The 18,980-nt window shown below is 38.6% G+C and overlaps 2 protein-coding genes across 4 annotated transcripts in view; one reads left to right on the top strand and one right to left on the bottom strand.

The window, feature by feature from the left end:
* Positions 1-1,259: 1,259 nt before the first annotated feature.
* Positions 1,260-3,677, bottom strand: LOC119777808 (kelch repeat and BTB domain-containing protein 3-like). 2 transcript variants are annotated; one of them, XM_038276803.1, is made up of 5 exons: positions 3,467-3,677; positions 2,891-3,173; positions 2,174-2,339; positions 1,777-1,959; positions 1,260-1,596 (listed from the first exon to the last, which is right to left on the bottom strand). In XM_038276803.1, exons 2-5 carry the CDS (start codon positions 3,160-3,162, stop codon positions 1,333-1,335), a joined length of 885 nt encoding a protein of 294 aa, XP_038132731.1. In that variant the 5' UTR covers positions 3,163-3,173; positions 3,467-3,677; the 3' UTR covers positions 1,260-1,332. The 2 variants fall into 2 exon arrangements, with proteins under 2 accessions (XP_038132731.1, XP_038132739.1); XM_038276811.1 differs by having other exon boundaries at positions 1,429-1,546.
* A 2,835-nt stretch (positions 3,678-6,512) lies between these two features.
* fam168a (family with sequence similarity 168 member A) overlaps positions 6,513-18,980 on the top strand; it is a 44,992-nt gene continuing 32,524 nt past the window's right edge. Inside the window, exon 1 of one of the 2 annotated variants that reach the window (XM_038276828.1) lies at positions 6,513-6,695. The gene's annotated coding sequence lies outside the window, so the exon portion shown is untranslated. The remainder of the gene's footprint in view (positions 6,696-18,980) is intronic. The other variant, XM_038276821.1, reaches the window with a different exon arrangement.

The raw sequence follows: 18,980 nt of genomic DNA on the forward strand, positions 1-18,980 counted from the left end.
TGAGCGTCAGCCATCCTTTCACTCCAACTATGCCAACTTTGGTGTATGTGTGTCTTTCAGAACAATATTTATGACGAGTTTAAAACACATACTGTCAATCGTTTTTCTCCCCTCTGCTGCTCCAAAACCAATCGAAAAATGCTCTGATTTTCATCGACTTTAGGTCGGTCTGGAGGGTTTTTAAGGAAAAGTTTTAATCCTACTGTAATTCCGAAGACATTGTGTGGGTCCAGAGATTTCAGTCTACAAACTGACCAAAAATGGTGACTCTAGCTATAAATATGTGGCCGTGAGGGCGAGTTTAAAATGTTTTTTGGTCTTAAAAAAACGGCTGCCTCACACTCTAGCTTTTCAGTTGCTCCACTCTAGGAGGCAGGATTTTGCTAAAACTTTGTGGCGCTTGAGGTCTGATTATACAAAAACCGTAGCAGTTATCAACATGCCGTCTTCAGTTTTAAATAGACGAAGGATTTATCTACAAACTGAGCTTTAAACTGTTTTTCTAGGTGAATGTATGGTGACACAGTGAAATGCTGTTTTTTATGCTTTTTTTTCCCTCTCCCCATTCATTTCCTATGGGATTTTTTTGCGACGTTTTCGCTAATAATTCGCAAACCTTCGGACTAATGAGAAAGTTTTATACAAGCACGCATCGCCCCATTGGTCCCTACGCGTGTGCCAACTTGGGGCCTGATCCGACGAATGGTGCGTGACTAGTTACGCGCCGAAGTTTTTAGGGGACGAGGAGAACTATAAGCTATAATAATAATACGCGGAATAAATATGTGCAATAGTAATAGGTGGGCCATGCCTTCGGCATGTGGCCCCCCTAATAATAATACGCGGAATAAATATGTGCAATAGTAATAGGTGGGCCATGCCTTCGGCATGTGGCCCCCCTAATAAATATGTGCAATAGTAATAGGTGGGCCATGCCTTCGGCATGTGGCCCCCCTAATAATAATACGCGGAATAAATATGTGCAATAGTAATAGGTGGGCCATGCCTTCGGCATGTGGCCCCCCTAATAATAATAATACGCGGAATAAATATGTGCAATAGTAATAGGTGGGCCATGCCTTCGGCATGTGGCCCCCCTAATAATAATACGCGGAATAAATATGTGCAATAGTAATAGGTGGGCCATGCCTTCGGCATGTGGCCCCCCTAATAATACGCGGAATAAATATGTGCAATAGTAATAGGTGGGCCATGCCTTCGGCATGTGGCCCCCCTAATTAAAGTGGGGGTGTATGAATGAATTTCAACCTATATGGAGTAACTGTGCAAATTAGAGGATATTTAAAACATATTCACATTTCTGCTCCCAATTCAATATTCCTTGAAGCTGTTGGTTTTGTGATCTATACACCCTAATATCACATCCTTGTAAGAAACTCTGCAAAGAAGGACGGCTTGTACCTTCAGGGAAGCTGCAGGCAAGTGGTGTAGCCGGGTCAGAGACATCAGTTCTGAAAGGAGCTTCTGTCTCCCTGGCAGATCGTGGTGAATCCATCGAAGAAGAGACCTCAAAACTGCCTCCTCACTGGGAACGTTCAGAGCATCAGACTTTAGGCAAGCCTTTAAGACATTTTCCTAAATACAAGAACAGAATTGATAAAGACATTTTACAACAAGAAAATTGAGAATTTGTCCTGAAGGATTTTTAGGATAAAATACATCATTATACACGCCGTAAAGACTGGGGCTCTAAATTTCAGAAGAATAGAACTGATGCACTTTCAGCATGAATGCAGCATCCTTATTTGGGTTTACCTGCATGTCCAAGAACTCCTGTGTTTCGGACAAATCAAAATAGTTCCCAATCACAAACTCTCTGGCACTTTGAAGAAGAGAGGCAGAGCCATATGCCTCTGCCAGGGACGAGAGGGTTAGACAATTACAAAGATCCATTGTTCCAACAAGGAAGTCGCTACATGCCCTGGACAGGACAGGGACCTGAAGACAGAACAATTGAGATTCAGGTTTATTTATCCTAAAGAATGGAAACTTAAAGGTTAGACCAAACAATGACATTCAGCTGAAGGTGGGAAGCTCTAAATCGACACAGGTTGTACATGAACCCAAGGCAGGTACAAGAATGAATGACCACAAATCTAAACCTGACGTAGAATAACATGTAAGACAGGACATCTAATGGATGCTTTGTTACCTGCAGGAAAGAGGCGAGCTGGAACAACACATCAACGTTGCCGTCAGTGATAAGAATCTCTCCAGAATAGGCAAAATCCAGGAAGGAACCCATTGCCTTGGGGCACTGATTAGCAAGTGTTACGAAGCCATCATCACGCTCTCGCATATCAACTTCAAACATGGCCCTAAACACAACAGGAGTGCATGCTGTCATGTTAGCAAATGTGCGAACACAAGGACTGTTTGAATTTGGTCTAATACTGTATTCAGGTGCTGTGTATTCAAACCCTCTGTTCTAATAACCCTAGGAAAGACTTTAACTTTAACCACAGGGAGAGCGAGAGGTGTTGGTTGATAGTAATCAATGTAACATTTTCCTAATATTTTGCAGAAACTCTCTGAACACATGGAAAAGCATCATGGACCGTGAAGCATCAGAAGGTAGATTTACCTTCTAGCAGAAAGAATTTAGTTATAATATTAACATGAGTTCATGTCTAAATTCAAATTTAGAAATAGGTTTGGGGTTTTGCAAGCCTAGAAAATAGCTACATACATACATACATACATACATACATACATACATACATACATACATACATACATACATACATACATACATACATACATACATACATAAATACATAAATACATACATACATACATACATACATACATACATACATACATACATGCATACATGCATACCTGCATGTATGCATGCATGCATACATACCTGAAGAAATCACTGCATGCTGCAAGAACACATCTGTGACAGGGGAACTGATGATCCTGAACTATGATGGTGAAATCAAACAGCAAACCTTGCTCCCTGAATGATCTGAGCATATCAAGGAGCTGCAGTCCCTGAGACTCAGCCACTCGCAGCTGCGTCTGCCTCTCTGGGGTCCCATTACTTTCTGGGGTTTCCCTGGGTTTACTAACTGAAGGGATGCTGCTGTTGTGAGAGAAAGTCAAACTTGAACACAGCTCTGGATGTTTATTCATATTTCCAGAACCTGAAATTTGACAAAAAGGACATTAATGACAGCATGACACAATGCAAAATGGCTTATAAATGTACAACAAAAATAAAGCATTTATATTTCACACTTTGGTATCCTGGTTTGGCGAATTTAAAACATTTTAAGCCTCTTCTGTCTAGTTAGAAAATCGGAGATTCCAGCAACCACGGGTCTTAGTCGTTCTGAATGAACCAAACCTAATCTGAACTATCCTAAAAATATAACATAACATAAAAACACAGATTACATGTTTTTACTGTTTCAGAAAAGAATAACTGAAAAATTACCGCAGGCTCCGTAATCTAAAAAGGCATCTCTGTCAGCACCTCGGACAGCTCTCCTCACATACCCCTTCTAAATCCCGGAAACGCCAAATCACGCGATGATTCTAAAGGGTTATCTATTTTTTTTTCTTTCTTCAATGATCAAACGCTAAAAAGAGCGTTATTTCAAACGCGCGAACAACTCGCTTGGTTCAGTCCGCGATAGCTAGCTAAATACGTCATATGGTATGGTTAAAGCCATGAGACCAATGTGTTGCGTTTGTAAAATAGGAGACCGCAAAGGCCAGTGGGAATTGTAGTTATCTATAAGTGATAGTCCAACGTACTCTTAACTTCAAAGCGAAGCGTGTATACCTAAAATTCTGGAGGCAACATCCATTTTTAAGTGAAATATTTTCACTTTAATTCCTAGAAATAAAGTTAAACTTAAGATCTTCACCCAGTGCACACAGTACAAACGTAATAGCATACTCCAAGTAAAGGAATAGCTTAGATTAAACCATCTTATAAATAATAAATAAATTTTCATTTGATTTATTTGTGTTTTTTGTCATACAAAATAATTTTTTCTTCTTCTGATTTTACCAATATGAATTGGAAATAGGTGTGATGAGTAGTTAATGATGAATGTGCATCGGTTTGGATTAGACCAGTATATAAATTATTTACTTTTAATGCAAACCATCACTGTCGATTAAAGGGATGTTTTACAAACAAGAGAAATAAAGAACCATCATTTAGCGTGTGTTTATTTAACAACAATAATGCAATGTTGGAAATTTGTAGTATTTTTTTTCATTAATATGCTCATGTAAAGTGAGCCAGAATTTTTTAAAAGAAAAACAACAAACAAACAAAAAAATAATAATAATAAACAATCCAAATCCTTAAAAACAGGATTCTCTGTCATTTCTAACAGAAAAAAAAACTGCACAACAAAGGCACAATAAAGCAGATGTATATTTTTATAAGGACAAAATTCAACATGTTTAGTTGTTTATCTATAAAATAAAGGAACTCAATTTGCATCTATTGTGTTGACACAGGCATGTCTTAAAGACATAAAAACTCGGATGACTCTTAACCTTCTGCTCTTGAATGCAAACAAAACAGAAGTGATAGTCTTTGGATAGTCTTTGAAAAAGAAGCTGATTAGTCAGTCACATCATTTGGATGGGATTAAACTGATCTCAGATAATAAAGTAAAGAGTTTTGGTGTTGTTTTTGATCAGGACATGTCATTTAAATCCCATATCAAAGAGGTTTCTAAAATGTCCTTCTTCCATCTGCGGAATATTGCAGAAATTAGAAATATCCTGTCCAGGGGTGATGCTGAGAAACTAGTCCATGCATTTGTTACTTCAAGGCTGGACTATTGTAGTTCTTTACTATCAGGAAGTCCACAAACTGTAAGTAAAAGCCTTCAGCTGATCCAAAATGCTGCAGCCAGAGTTCTGATGAAAATTAAAAAGAGAGATCATATCTCAATCTGCAGGTTTACTAGTGGTTCCTAGAATTTCTAAAAATAGAATGGAAGGCAGATCTTTGAGTTATCAGGCTCCTCTCTTGTGGAACCAACTACCAGTTTTAGTCAGTGAGGCAGAAGCCCTGTCTACTTTTAAGGGTGGGCTTAAAACCTTCCTTTTTGATAAAGCTTATAGTTAGAGTGGCACAGGTTATCCTGAGCTATCTCTATAGTTATGCTGCTATAGGCTTAGACTTCTGGAGGACATAGGGACCCCTATTTCATCATTCTGCTTCATTCTATCTCATTTCTTTCACTCTGCAGAATATATTAGTTCAATCTCTAACGTTATGCTCTCTCTGCTTTTTCTCATAGTAGCTTTGCCTCGTCTTTTCCTGTTTGGCTGTGACACAATCCTGGAGAGGAATATCAGCTGTGCTGCTGCAATCAACACCTTTGTTTATAGATGTTCAAGATCTGCCTGTTTTTCAGTCTAGTCCTGTTTCTCGGATTGTGACTGGCTGGATGTACTTTCTTCATCCTCTGACATGGGAGCTGGCTCGAAGCTTGTCTGTCTGGCTGTGTGTTTCCTGGACGGGGCCGCCTTTTACAGCTGCTTTTTGTATCTCTGCTTCTGTCTCCTTGAACCCCAGTCGGTCTCGGCAGATGGCTGCTCACGCTGAGCCTGGTTCTGCTGGAGGTTTCTTCCTGTTAAAAGGGAGTTTTTCCTCTCCACTGTCACTACAAGCATGCTTAGTGTGAGGGATTGCATTCGAGTCAGTGAGTGGATGCAATCAACTGGTTTTCCTTAGATAGAAAACTTTGAATCAATCTGACTGTGTGATCTAGTGAACTGTAAAGTGCCTTGAGATGACATGTTTTATGAATTGGTGCTAAATAAATAAACTGAATTGAATTGTTTATTTATTTATTAATCACTTATAGATAACAGGAACGTTATTTTTGTTTGTTTTTCATTATTAACTTACTTTGATTAAACATTCTCAATATCAAAGCTCTGATTTTAGCGTTGCTCTGAAATGCACCACTGTCATCTTTACTTGTTAACTCTTTCACCACTAGATGGCGCTGCTTCGCTGTTGCTCATGCCTGGGGGAAAGTGTGGACTTCTAAAGTGTATGGTGAAAAAAAAAGTGAGTTTAAACTACTACACTTCTGATAATGTTGCATTTTCATTTCATCACCTTATCCATCGCTACTTATGAAGGAACCCTGTATGCGTAAAGATTAAAAACCCTTCCGGCAAAATTTGAAAAAAATTAATAAATTAATAATCAATATGAATTATTAGTAACATAGTAGCAGCGCATTAAAAAAACATTGATAACTTAATTTAAAATGTTTTTTTTTATTGGCACTGCCTTGACCAGGTGACTATTATTATTATTATTATTGTTAAGAATTATTTTCCATCTACAATGCAAACAATGATTTTATCAGTCTATTCTGTGACACCATCACCACTATATTATATCTCTGGGTCGTGCCCCCTCCTCGCTCCTTTGCATCCCTGCATCTTTCCGTCCCTCCCCCGTCCTCCTCTCTCCCTCCCTCCCGGGCAGTGCATCCCCATCCCCCACACACAGTGGCCGTCTCTCCGGGTGAAAGCTGTCTTCCCTGCGCTACTGCCCCGACCAAACGTTGCTGTAGCAGAGACAGTCGGCACCGATCCAAAGCAGAGCAGACCCACAGGAGAAAGATAAATACGCAAGAAATATCGTTTATTTGTTCCACCGACTGGTTTTGGTAAGTTTAAGTGCACCGCTTATTGTAGATTGGAAGAATAGCTCTTGTGTAGACTTTTTAAGTTTTTTTTTCTCCCCCCAGTTTATCTTCCCCGTATCCCTTCAATTGTCCGCCGCGAGGAGCTAGCGAGCTATGCTAGGCTAAACGGCTAGCTGAAATAGCGGGATCAAAGAGTTAGCGAGTCGTTTGGTGTTATTCACTTTGAGTTATTATTGGTCAAGCTTCATGGTTGGCCTATTTGTGTTGTGTACAGTTATCAGTCGATACGAGTTGTTGTTATTGGATTTAATTATAATTTAAATTTCCCCAAAGCTAGGTTGCTAATTAGCGTTTTGAGCAGTGTGTGCGGATGGATGCGGTGATGCAGCGGTGGAGCTCGCGCTCGTCTTTTCAGTTTAGCTTTCTTGCTAGGTTAATGCTAATGTTATATGACTCGCTCCGTTTCCTGCGTGGACTGCTTCTGAGTGGGTTGGATCGCGGTAGCCAATCTAGTGATAATTGGCAAGATGGCATCTCGGGGTTGTTATCGAGAAATCTGTGGATTTTTCAAAATGGTGTCTTAAGCCTGTTTGAGTGTGATCTTTTTTCAACCATTGTTGTTGTTGGCTTCTCTTTGCTGTTTGTGGTATGCAGCGCGGTGCCAGCGCATGTTTGCCATGCTCCGATTTATAGACATGTAAACCGCCGATGAGGTGGTAAACAGAAATGTTTGCAAGCTACGCGGCGTCCCCCCGGGCTACCGGCTTTGTCATTTATGACAACAAGCGTGTTTTTGGAGTTTGACTTACGGCTTTCTAATTTCTCTGCGGGCTCAGATCAGTCAGTTTATACAGTAAGCTGCAGAGTTTCTTCACTGCAGTCTGCTTTAGGTGTTTTTCTTTCTTTTTTTTTTTTCTACCTGAGCGCATCTTTTGGACACGATTTGTCTGTAGAATCTGTTTTTTATTCTTTATTTGATAGAGCTACTGCTGATTTATGGAGATCTCTTTAAAGCTATGCAGACATGTGTTGACAAAAGCCACCAACTCTTGGTTTCCCTTTGTTTAGAACAAAGCAGATATTTGACAATTTCACATAAGTGCATTCTATATTGTGATGATTTTATGGTGAATGGGGTTCTATATTATAATAATACTTATTTTGCATTATGAGAATATTTGCTGGTTATTTACCTGGCCATCTTACGGTGTGATTAACCAGAAAATAAGAATTTAAGTCACACTTTTCAACCCATTGACCAAGTTGGAGAATTCATACAAATGTTATGAAATTTCGATGATTCAAAACGTTCACATTTTAGAGTCCATGGCAAGCAGTCCATGCCTATTTCTTGTTTTAAAATATTTTCTTACTGATACTTTTATCAGTAATCTGTTTGCTTATTAAATTGAGAAATGTTTTCGATTTCTATATTGTCTTAATTTCAGGAGATTATTATTATAGTATCTGCATTATGTCTGCATTCTAAACAAACAAGATAATATAGATCTTGCTCAAAATTGAATCAGACATAAGTAAATTAAATGCAATAATTACTTTCTTTTTGGAGCTCGGCTGCTGGGTTTTTGCAGAGAATAAAGTCACAGTCAATGCTTGTGCTTAATATTGATGTATTGGCTGACTTGGTTTTGCCACGAGCCTAAGGTGACCCCTGTTTGACAGATTGTAGGGGGGGGGGGGGCAGAGGCAGACTTGAGTTTAGATTGTCGGTGGGCTGTAAAAACGTCAGACTATTAAAAGCCTCAGTCTGGACTCCCCCTTCTGACTTCATCAGTCATTCTCCGTGTGATTTGAACAGCTTAGTGATTTACTCATTACTGGTGAGTAAATAAAAAAACAGATGGCTGTGAACTAAATTGTACTTCCCTCTGGTTCACCTTGTCCAACTCTCAGGCACTCAACCAGATCATTTTTTAGTTTTCTTTTTTAAGATACCAGATGGAGGAATTTGAGATGTTGTACACTCTGTGAACAGTATGTGCAAACTGAAAATGTGATTTCACTGAGGTGTTTATTTATTTGGTCGTATTGTCTTCAAAATGGGGTAGTGATATTAAGAAAAAAATATAAAAAAGGAATGAGGGAGATAAGGAGATTGGTTATGCGTTTTAATTTGATAGGGGACATTATACAATGATGGTTACTGTTCTCGACTGCTTAGATTGAACATTTTTGTGGGATATGAGCTGATACAGCAGAGCTCTAACACTTTTACATGCTTGACAAAATGTGTAAATATAATTTTTTCTATTTTTGATTTGTTATTTAAAAATTGTAGCTTTTGATTAGAAACATATTGTAGTTGTGCACTTGTTTAAACTTTTTAAAGTGGTAACTTCAGTCCGGACATAAAAAAAAAATTTCTAGTCAGTTGCGCACATTTTAATGTTCCAAAACATGTTGCATGGAGTCACTGACATCCCTGTAATTCGTCCTCCTAGACAAGAACAAGGAACAGTAAACAGTCACTTCCACAGACTCCATGAGTTTCCATGACTGCCTCATACTAAGCAAAGAATTAACAACTTGTGCCCATTCAAATATTGATCAATTCTGAATTCTTTTGAAAGGCTTATCTATCTGGCCATAATGGGGTTAGGGGTGTAAATCACACCCATCATGGCGATTCGATTAAGTATCAATTTTCTGACCAAACAATTTGGTTATTTTCGATACTCAAAATACGTATTGATACGATTCGATTAGATTGTTTTTTTTTTTGTTTTTTGTTTTTTTTTTAGCTTACAGGCTAGAAATTGTTTTAATTTTGAAATAAATCAATGAAAGCTGAAATATCGTTATGCATTTTATTTGAGAAACAACAGCAAATAAAAAAACCTCATTCACTTACGGAACCCGAAATACTTCCACACAAATGACTTGAATGGTAAGGGGTGTGCTATCTCCGCCATGTCTGTCTTGCCTACTGTTTATGCGAGTGTGCAGTGTTGGGCAAGCTACTTGTCCAGTGTAGTGAGCTAAGCTATCAGCTACTCAACAATAAATTAAGCTTCACTACACAACAGCTACCACCTAAAGAATTATAGCAAGCTAAGTTACACTAATGTGTTAAAAGTAGCTTAACTACATCAGAAGCTACTTAACGTTGTACCAACCTAATGTCAATTCAAAATGAGTCTGACACACTAGTTAAAATATTTATTAAAGATCAGCCAATGACATATCACAGTGTAAACATTGCTCTATGATCAGCATATTAAAATAAAAACTAAAGTAATTACTAGTAGACAAACTAGTAAACAATCTGCTGTTATTAGAACCAAATTAAAGGTACTGTGTAGTGTTCTACACACCGAGACATGGCTATGAGTTTGCATTCAATGGACATCTCTAGGGAAAACAAAACCCTACAAAAGACCTCAATTAAACAGTTGATTCAAGTAACAAACAAAACTGTTTACAAAAGAAGGTGAAAAAATAAAGAAGCTAATTAAGAGATACATATATATATGTCTCACCATTTAATTTAATTTCTACCTACATATTTATTCATTGTATTTTTGGAGGCAATTAATTGAATGCTTATTTATTTATTTATTGAGCATTTATTTATTTATGTATTTATTTTATATACGGTAGAGCTGTTCCTCCATAAATAAAAACATCTTGTCTGTGCAAAGCCTAAAAACAGATTTATGTAAACATCCTGTCAGGTAAACTAGGCCATGAAAACACAATATGCACTGAAAAAAAAATAGAGGTTGACAGAACTTACATTTTCTAGGCAACGTGATGCATTTGGTTTTTTGAGTTTTCCTTACTTAAATTCACTGTGGTTGAGTTTACAAAGATTTTTGAGTTCTGCCAACTTAGGTTTTTGGAGTGTTACATAGAAATTTTGAGTTCTACCAACTTAGGTTTTTGAGTTTCACCTTTAAGTTCTGAGTTCTATCAACTTTGTTTTATGAGTTTGACATATAGATTTTGAGTTCTACAAACTCAGATTTTGTAGTGTTATCTGCAAGTTGAGTTCTATCAACTCAGTTTTTTTAGTCCTACCAATCGTCTTCACTACCAATCATTCAACACACAAAAAATTATGTTAATACAACATTTTTATTGCTTCAAGCCAAACATTGCATCAATAGATACAGTATAAAACCATGTTCAACAACATAATCTTAACTGCACAGATCAAAGTAACCTGGCACTGGACCAGAATGTTCTAGATTCGTAAGAGGGATGATGAGGGAAAAAACAGTAAGACACCATTTTAGTAAGAGGAAAACACACAGGTAATTTTTTGTGAAGTAAGTGTATTAACATATATGAAAAAATAACAGTTTTACAAATTTGGACGGCCTTCAGTTTGTTTTTTTCAATTGTAGTCTCTTTAAATTGGGTGCACCCTTTAAAAAAAATAAAATGAAATAAAATGTCTTGTTTCCCAACGGAAAAAGAAAAAGGTTTTCCCTTTTTATCTCTGAGTTTTTCTTTTTAGTCCTACCACTCCGACAGGACGATGAATGCAAAAAAAGAAAGTCCTCTTCAGTCCAAATCCTTCTCTTCAGTCCAAATCCAGATGTTCACACGGTTGGCTCGCCATCTCCATTTAAGGAGAGAATCCAGAATCCAGGGTATCCAAAAAACCCTGCCTGCATAGCACAACAGGGCTTAGTTAAATCCATTCACTTCTTGTTCTTAACTGTACAGTTTATATCTCTCCAAGTATGATAAATTTCAGTGTGTAATGTAACTTTTCTAACTCATTACGAATTAACTGCTGCATTACAGGGTTAACATATAAAATGTTAATGTCACTGTTTTTCTTGTAAAGCAAATAAAATCATGAAAGCAAAAAATCCACATGTAAATAATGTAAATAACAGTAAATACCCACATCGGATTAAGAAAGTAAAATAATGTAGTCTTGTAATATTCTGTGCCTGAGTGCAACAACACTGCACTACATAAAACAAATTAGAAATTTCATAAGTTATTACTCTCAACTTAATGTCTCTTTTCATTTGTACAATGAAAATAACAGGCACACTCTTTTCTCTATGCATAAACACTCACCCGCACATGCGCGGCATAAACACGCACGCGCACACGCGCATTATAAACGCGCACGTGCGCTGCTTTTCCTTTCATCAGAACATGAAAAACATGTGAACTCATGCTTCAACTCGGTGGCAATACACCACAAGGGAATGCTAACTCATGGAGCTAACCGCTAACTGTCTGTACTTTGCAGCACTCACCGGGAAAACTGGTAAGGTCCCAGGGTCGTTCCTCCGTGGTTCTCCAGATGCATAAAATTACAATGTCCGCCAATCTTCTCAAACACGAGGGAAAAAGGCTGTGCCCTTGAAGAAAGGGATAGGAAACCCCGTACCGTAGTGGGCGTGTCCATGAACATAAGCAGTGCGCATGCCCATGAGTTTACAGTTGAGGGAACTCAAAAAATCTTGTATAGGCGATTTAAAACTCCTTGTTAAACCAACTTCTGAGAATTTGAGTTGGGCAAACGTGTATTTATTTGTTAGATGTCAAATTTATATTTCTGAGTCGGATTACAATACAATTGTGTGTTAGAACAACAATTGCCATTTACTTTTTTAACAGTGTGGAAGTTTCACTACTGCTCTCTAATTAGAGTATCTTAGTGGCACATAGATATGGGAGAATTATCCTGCCATAATGCAAGAGCACATCATTTCAATTTGAGAAAAGAATTTCATCTTCTTGCTCTCAAAACTTATAATGCTCACACTCAAAACATGCACACTCTCTCAAATATTTTCTCTTCTCTCTTTGTTTCTTCTCTCAGATTTAATCCTTCTTGCACAGATATTTTCTCCTCTCGCTTGCCTCCTTTTCTTCGCGCACAAACCGCGCTCTGTTACGCTCGCAAACCCGTAGGCTCCGCTTGCGGATTTGTTTTGCTCTCTCAGACTGCAGTTGGATCGTTGCCTAGCAACCTTTCCAGCCAATAGAACGACAGCCTCGGAAAGGGTGCGCTTGTTTAACTCTACTGAGTGTGCCTCCGCTACTACGAAACTGCTATTTACAGTAGCTTGTGGCTGATTGTTGTTTCAAAATAAAAAACCTGGTTTCATTTCTAAGTTTTGCCCTGGATTTTGTAGCGTTTGTGGACGCTGCGTCGCTACTTGATCAAAACAATAATGTCGCTACAGGAAAGTTACTTGATAAATAAAGCAGCGACGCTACGGTGAAGCTACTGGAAAATGTAGTTAAACTAATAGCTTCGCTACATGTAGCGGCGCTACTGCCCATCACTGCGAGTGTGTTTGTGCGTGCGGAAAGAGGTTAGTGGCTAAAGGAAGCAAGGTAGGAGGGCAAAATAGGTTTAGCGCCACCGCAGCACAGGAGTCAGAATTAGGTCAAGGAGTGGACGTGTCGATGCATCGGATCGTCGGCTGTTGGATTATTATTTACACCCTTAAATGGGGTGTTATCAAATATTGGTTTGTGTATATTCACAAGAAATAGTTTTAGTGAGTGGGGGAAAATTAACCTTTTCAGTAGTCCTTGCTAATATGTCAATTTTTTATTTTTGGTAACCTTATAGAAAACCTCACAATTGCAACTTGATTTCATGTGTTGTGGTATTATAGGATAAACTGCTTTTGGTTGATAACTTATTTAGACTCATACTGATTAGTTTATCGAATATGTTTATTCTTAAATCGGCTGGTTATAAGCTACAACATGCCTTTAGCTGACAGTGAACCAGTAATTATACCACATTGTAAAACAATTTTTTTATATACGATTGAGATTTAAGAAAAAAAAAAAACTTTTTAGTCTCTCTATATGCTCTATCCAGAACTCCTCAAGTGGAAAAGTTTAAGTTTCACTTTGTTTAATTTCGTAAGACAGTCTTCTTCAAGGAACAGTTATCTGTTATCTGATTGTTAATTGAAATAATAATCTGTTGATAAATCGATTTGCAGAATAATTATTAGTTGCAGTCCTATTTATTTGGATGGCTTTCTTTGCTAAAAAAAAAAAATCCAGGTATCCTTATAATCATTGTTTAAATCTTTGCATAATTTATGCTTTAGGACAGTTGGACAGACACAGTCTAATAAGGGCACTTAAAAATAACTTTTTTATATGAATGCATGCTAAGAAGACAACCTGGTATTCTGCTGGTGGATGTTGTTTCTGCTATATTTTGTACAACTCTACTTTTTCGGTACTTGAATGCGTAGCTGCGGCTTAACATCTTGCTTTAAAACCCAGGAAACATTAGAGTTGGATATCCTCAGTTTGATTTTAAAAGCATGCTAAGGAATCATACTAAATCAGGTGACTCTGAGGGCCTAGCAAAATTGAGCCCTTTTTTTGAAAAAGGTTTAATAAGTGTTTAAATGTGACCAGGGATAGTAGATGTGAGAAAAAACAATACATTCCTGACCAATTCATCACAATTTTGTTTTATAAAAGCAAATATATAAAATATACAGTTTGTAATAACTACATGGATTTACTGACATAATTGTAATGTATTATTTATATCTTGTTCATTATCACTTATGAACTTAAAGTTTTTATCTTTGCCTTACCTTAGAATTTGCTATTTATAATTACATAGGAGTGGATTCCCATTTGCGGAGAAGACATCTTTTGTGTTACGGCAGCGCAGAGCTGACAAATTAGTGACTATAGAGATTGCTGTTGCACTTAGATGCGTGGACTCGCATCTTTCTCCTGCTCTTGGTCCATGTTTTCATCGGTCAGAGTGACAAAACAGGAAGACCTAGCCTAGGCAACAGAGGTAAAGGCAGGTGATGATCCTGAGCTCATGCAGGAGCAGAGGGGAATCGGTGTGAGTACAGTGGGACTAAGAGCTCCAGAATCAGGAAAAGTCAGCCAGCTGTGCTCCCCTCTAGAGCTAAGGAACCATAGCGGCTGCTAGCTAAGGAAGAGAGCTCAGTGGTAGCATAGATAGGTCTACTGGGAAACCCAGTAGCCCATAAGAGGCTGCAGTCTCTGCAGTCTGACCGTTTTATAGCACTTAAAACTACAAACCGTCACCGCCAGCGATTCTAGACTTGTCTCCAGATGTTGCTTCCCCTGAAGGCCAGAGGCAGAACCGTAATGCTGCTAAATGAAAAGATCCCCCTCTGTGATTTGGACAATTTAGTAAAAAATCTTTGTAATTTTTTTTTTTTCCACAATCAAGGTTATCACCAATTAGGGCTGGGCGATATAGAAAAAAAGCTTATCGATTAAAAAAAAATGCATATGGATCGATATCGATAATTATTGAAAAAATTTGAAACCATATTTTATGTGCAGCTCTGCCTGGACATTTTATGATATTGCTAAATTATTTAATTATAATAAAGAACACAAACACAGACTTCTAATTAAATCTTTATTTAATCAACTTTTTTTAACCATAACAGAATTGTTTAAAAGAAAAATAACTTAGGAGACCTGAGTTATGTTATTAAATACTGACAAAGAATAAACTAAAGTGAGCAGAAAAGTGACCAAAATAAATATAAAAAAATAAATGCCACCCGCATTCCTGCTTTAACCTGAGTTATTAATTTGAAGTTTCTGGCCCCTCAGCTTTTTTCTCTCAATTGTTAGAACTACGTGAGAATCTGCCCAGAAATAAATATATATATATATATATATATATATATATATATATATATATATATATATATATATATACAGGTGCTGGTCATAAAATTAGAATATCATGAAAAAGTAGATTGATTTCAGTAATTCCATTTAAAAAGTGAAACTTGTATATTATATTCATACATTACATACAAACTCATATATTTCAGATGTTTATTTTGTTTAATTTTGATGATTACAAATGACAACAAATGAAAATCTCAAATTCATCATATCAGAAAATTAGAATATTGTGAAAAGGTTCAAAATTGATGGCCCCTGGTGCCACACTCTAATCAGCTAATTAACTCAAACCACCTGCAAAAGCCTTTAAATGGTCTTTCAGTCTAGTTCTATAGGCTACACAATCATGGGGAAGACTGCTGACTTGACAGTTGTCCAAAAGACGACCATCGACACCTTGCACAAGGAGGGCAAGACACAAAAGGTCATCGCTAAAGAGGCTGGCTGTTCACAGAGCTCAGTGTCCAAGCACATTAATAGAGAGGCGAAGGGAAGGAAAAGATGTGGTCGAAAAAAGTGTACAAGCAAGAGAGATAACCGCACCCTGGAGAGGATTGTGAAACAAAACCCATTCAAAAATGTGGGGGAGATTCACAAAGAGTGGACTGCAGCTGGAGTGAGTGCTTCAAGAACCACCACACACAGACGTATGAAAGACATGGGTTTCTGCTGTCGCATTCCTTGTGTCAAGCCACTCTTGAACCACAGACAGCGTCAGAAGCGTCTTGCCTGGGCTAAAGAGAAACAGGACTGGACTGCTGGTGAGTGGTCCAAAGTCATGTTCTCTGATGAAAGTAAATTTTGCATTTCCTTTGGAAATCAAGGTCCCAGAGTCTGGAGGAAAAGAAGAGAGGCACTTCATCCACGTTGCTTGAAGTCCAGTGTAAAGTTTCCACAGTCAGTGATGGTTTGGGGTGCCATGTCATCTGCTGGTGTTGGTCCATTGTGTTTTCTGAGGTCCAGGGTCAACGCAGCCACATACCAGGAAGTTTTAGAGCACTTCATGCTTCCTGCAGCTGACCAACTTTTTGGAGATGCAGATTTCATTTTCCAACAGGACTTGGCACCTGCACACAGTGCCAAAGCTACCAGTACCTGGTTGAAGGACCATGGTATCCCTGTTCTTAATTGGCCAGCAAACTCTCCTGACCTTAACCCCATAGAAAATCTATGGGGTATTGTGAAGAAGAAGATGCAATACACCAGACCCAACAATTCAGAAGAGCTAAAAGCCACTATTAGAGCAACCTGGGCTATCATAACACCTGAGCAGTGCCACAGACTGATCGACTCCATGCCACGCCGCATTGCTGCAGTAATACAGGCCAAAGGAGGCCCAACTAAATACTGAGTGCTGTACATGCTCATACTTTTCATGTTCATACTTTTCAGTTGGCCAACATTTCTATAAATCCTTTGTTTTTATTGGTCTTCAGTAATATTCTAATTTTCTGATATGATGAATTTGAGATTTTCATTTGTTGTCATTTGTAATCATCAAAATTAAACAAAATAAACATCTGAAATATATGAGTTTGTATGTAATGTATGAATATAATATACAAGTTTCACTTTTTAAATGGAATTACTGAAATCAATCTACTTTTTCATGATATTCTAATTTTATGACCAGCACCTGTGTATATATATATATATATATATATATATACACTATATTGCCAAAAGTATTTGCTCACCTGCCTTGACTCACATATGAGCTTAAGTGACATCCCGTTCCTAATCCATAGGGTTCAATATGACGTCGGTCCACCCTTTGCAGCTAGAACAGCTTCAACTCTTCTGGGAAGGCTGTCCACAAGGTTTAGGAGTGTGTTTATGGGAATTTTTGACCATTCTTCCAGAAGCGCATTTGTGAGGTCGCACACTGATGTTGGACGAGAAGGCCTGGCTCTCAGTCTCCGCTCTAATTCATCCCAAAGGTGTTCTATCGGGTTGAGGTCAGGACTCTGTGCAGGCCAGTCAAGTTCATCCACACCAGACTCTGTCATCCATGTCTTTATGGACCTTGCTTTGTGCACTGGTGCACAGTCATGTTGGAAGAGGAAGGGGCCAGCTCCAAACTGTTCCCACAAAGTTGGGAGCATGGAATTGTCCAAAATGTCTTGGTATGCTGAAGCATTCAGAGTTCCTTTCACTGGAACTAAGGGGCCAAGCCCAGCTCCTGAAAAACAACCCCACACCATAATCCCCCCTCCACCAAACTTTACACTTGGCACAATGCAGTCAGACAAGTACCGTTCTCCTGGCAACCGCCAAACCCAGACCCGTCCATCAGATTGCCAGATGGAGAAGCGCGATTCGTCACTCCAGAGAACGCGTCTCCACTGCTCTAGAGTCCAGTGGCGGCGTGCTTTACACCACCGCATCCGACGCTTTGCATTGCACTTGGTGATGTATGGCTTGGATGCAGCTGCTCGACCATGGAAACCCATTCCATGAAGCTCTCTGCGCACTGTTCTTGAGCTAATCTGAAGGCCACATGAAGTTTGGAGGTCTGTAGTGATTGACTCTGCAGAAAGTTGGCGACCTCTTCGCACTATGCGCGTCAGCATCCGCTGACCCCGCTCCGTCAGTTTACGTGGCCTACCACTTCGTGGCTGAGTTGCTGTCGTTCCCAAACACTTCCATTTTCTTATAATACAGCTGACAGTTGACTGTGGAATATTTAGGAGCGAGGAAATTTCACGACTGGATTTGTTGCACAGGTGGCATCCTATCACAGTTCCACGCTGGAATTCACTGAGCTCCTGAGAGCGACCCATTCTTTCACAAATGTTTGTAAAAACAGTCTGCATGCCTAGGTGCTTGAATTTATACACCTGTGGCCATGGAAGTGATTGGAACACCTGATTCCAATAATTTGGATGGGTGAGCAAATACTTTTGGCAATATAGTGTATATATATATATATATATATATTTTTTTTTTTTTTTTTTTCCCCGAAATTCCCGAAGATTCCTCGGAGGAGAGCCGCTTCGGGGCCTACACAGCTCGTACTCCTGCGGCAGTGAGCGGCTGAGATGATAAAAAAAAAAAAGTTGGTTGTGTTATCAGACTGTTTTCACTGGTTCCCGACACATTTTACAGATGACTGTGGTTTGTTTTTTTGTCCGACTTGCCATGACCGAAATACTGCCAAACTGCCGAACTACAAAAACCCTTCTTTGAAACAATTTCCTCCGGCTCTCCTTGCTGCGACATCTTCATGTGCTCTGTGTTGTGGTTTGAGAGGGCGGCGCTTTGTGACGGCGTGCCTGGGTCCGCGATTGTGATTGGTTGGGAGGAAGTAGTGATTAGCATAAACCTACATGCTAGGCTACAATGAGAAGGAAGGAAAACTGCGTTTTTTTTTTATCGAACTTTTATCGGCTCTCTTTTTTTCTATTGCGCCACACGTCTATCGATCGATATATATCGTTATTGAATTATCGCCCAGCCCTATCACCAATAGGTTTGCACTTACAAGGAATTTTGACTTGGCGTTGTTGTCATTTGGATTGTGTGAATTTATCATTTGCTTTAATGGGAGGGTAGGTAGACTTTCAAGCACAACTGTATTAAAGCAAGACAATGATCACTCCTTTAACTTAAATCCTACATCAGAGAATCAAA

This window comes from Cyprinodon tularosa, unplaced genomic scaffold (assembly GCF_016077235.1).
Source record: "Cyprinodon tularosa strain WSP-4 unplaced genomic scaffold, ASM1607723v1 ctg1008, whole genome shotgun sequence".
Taxonomy (NCBI): domain Eukaryota; kingdom Metazoa; phylum Chordata; class Actinopteri; order Cyprinodontiformes; family Cyprinodontidae; genus Cyprinodon; species Cyprinodon tularosa.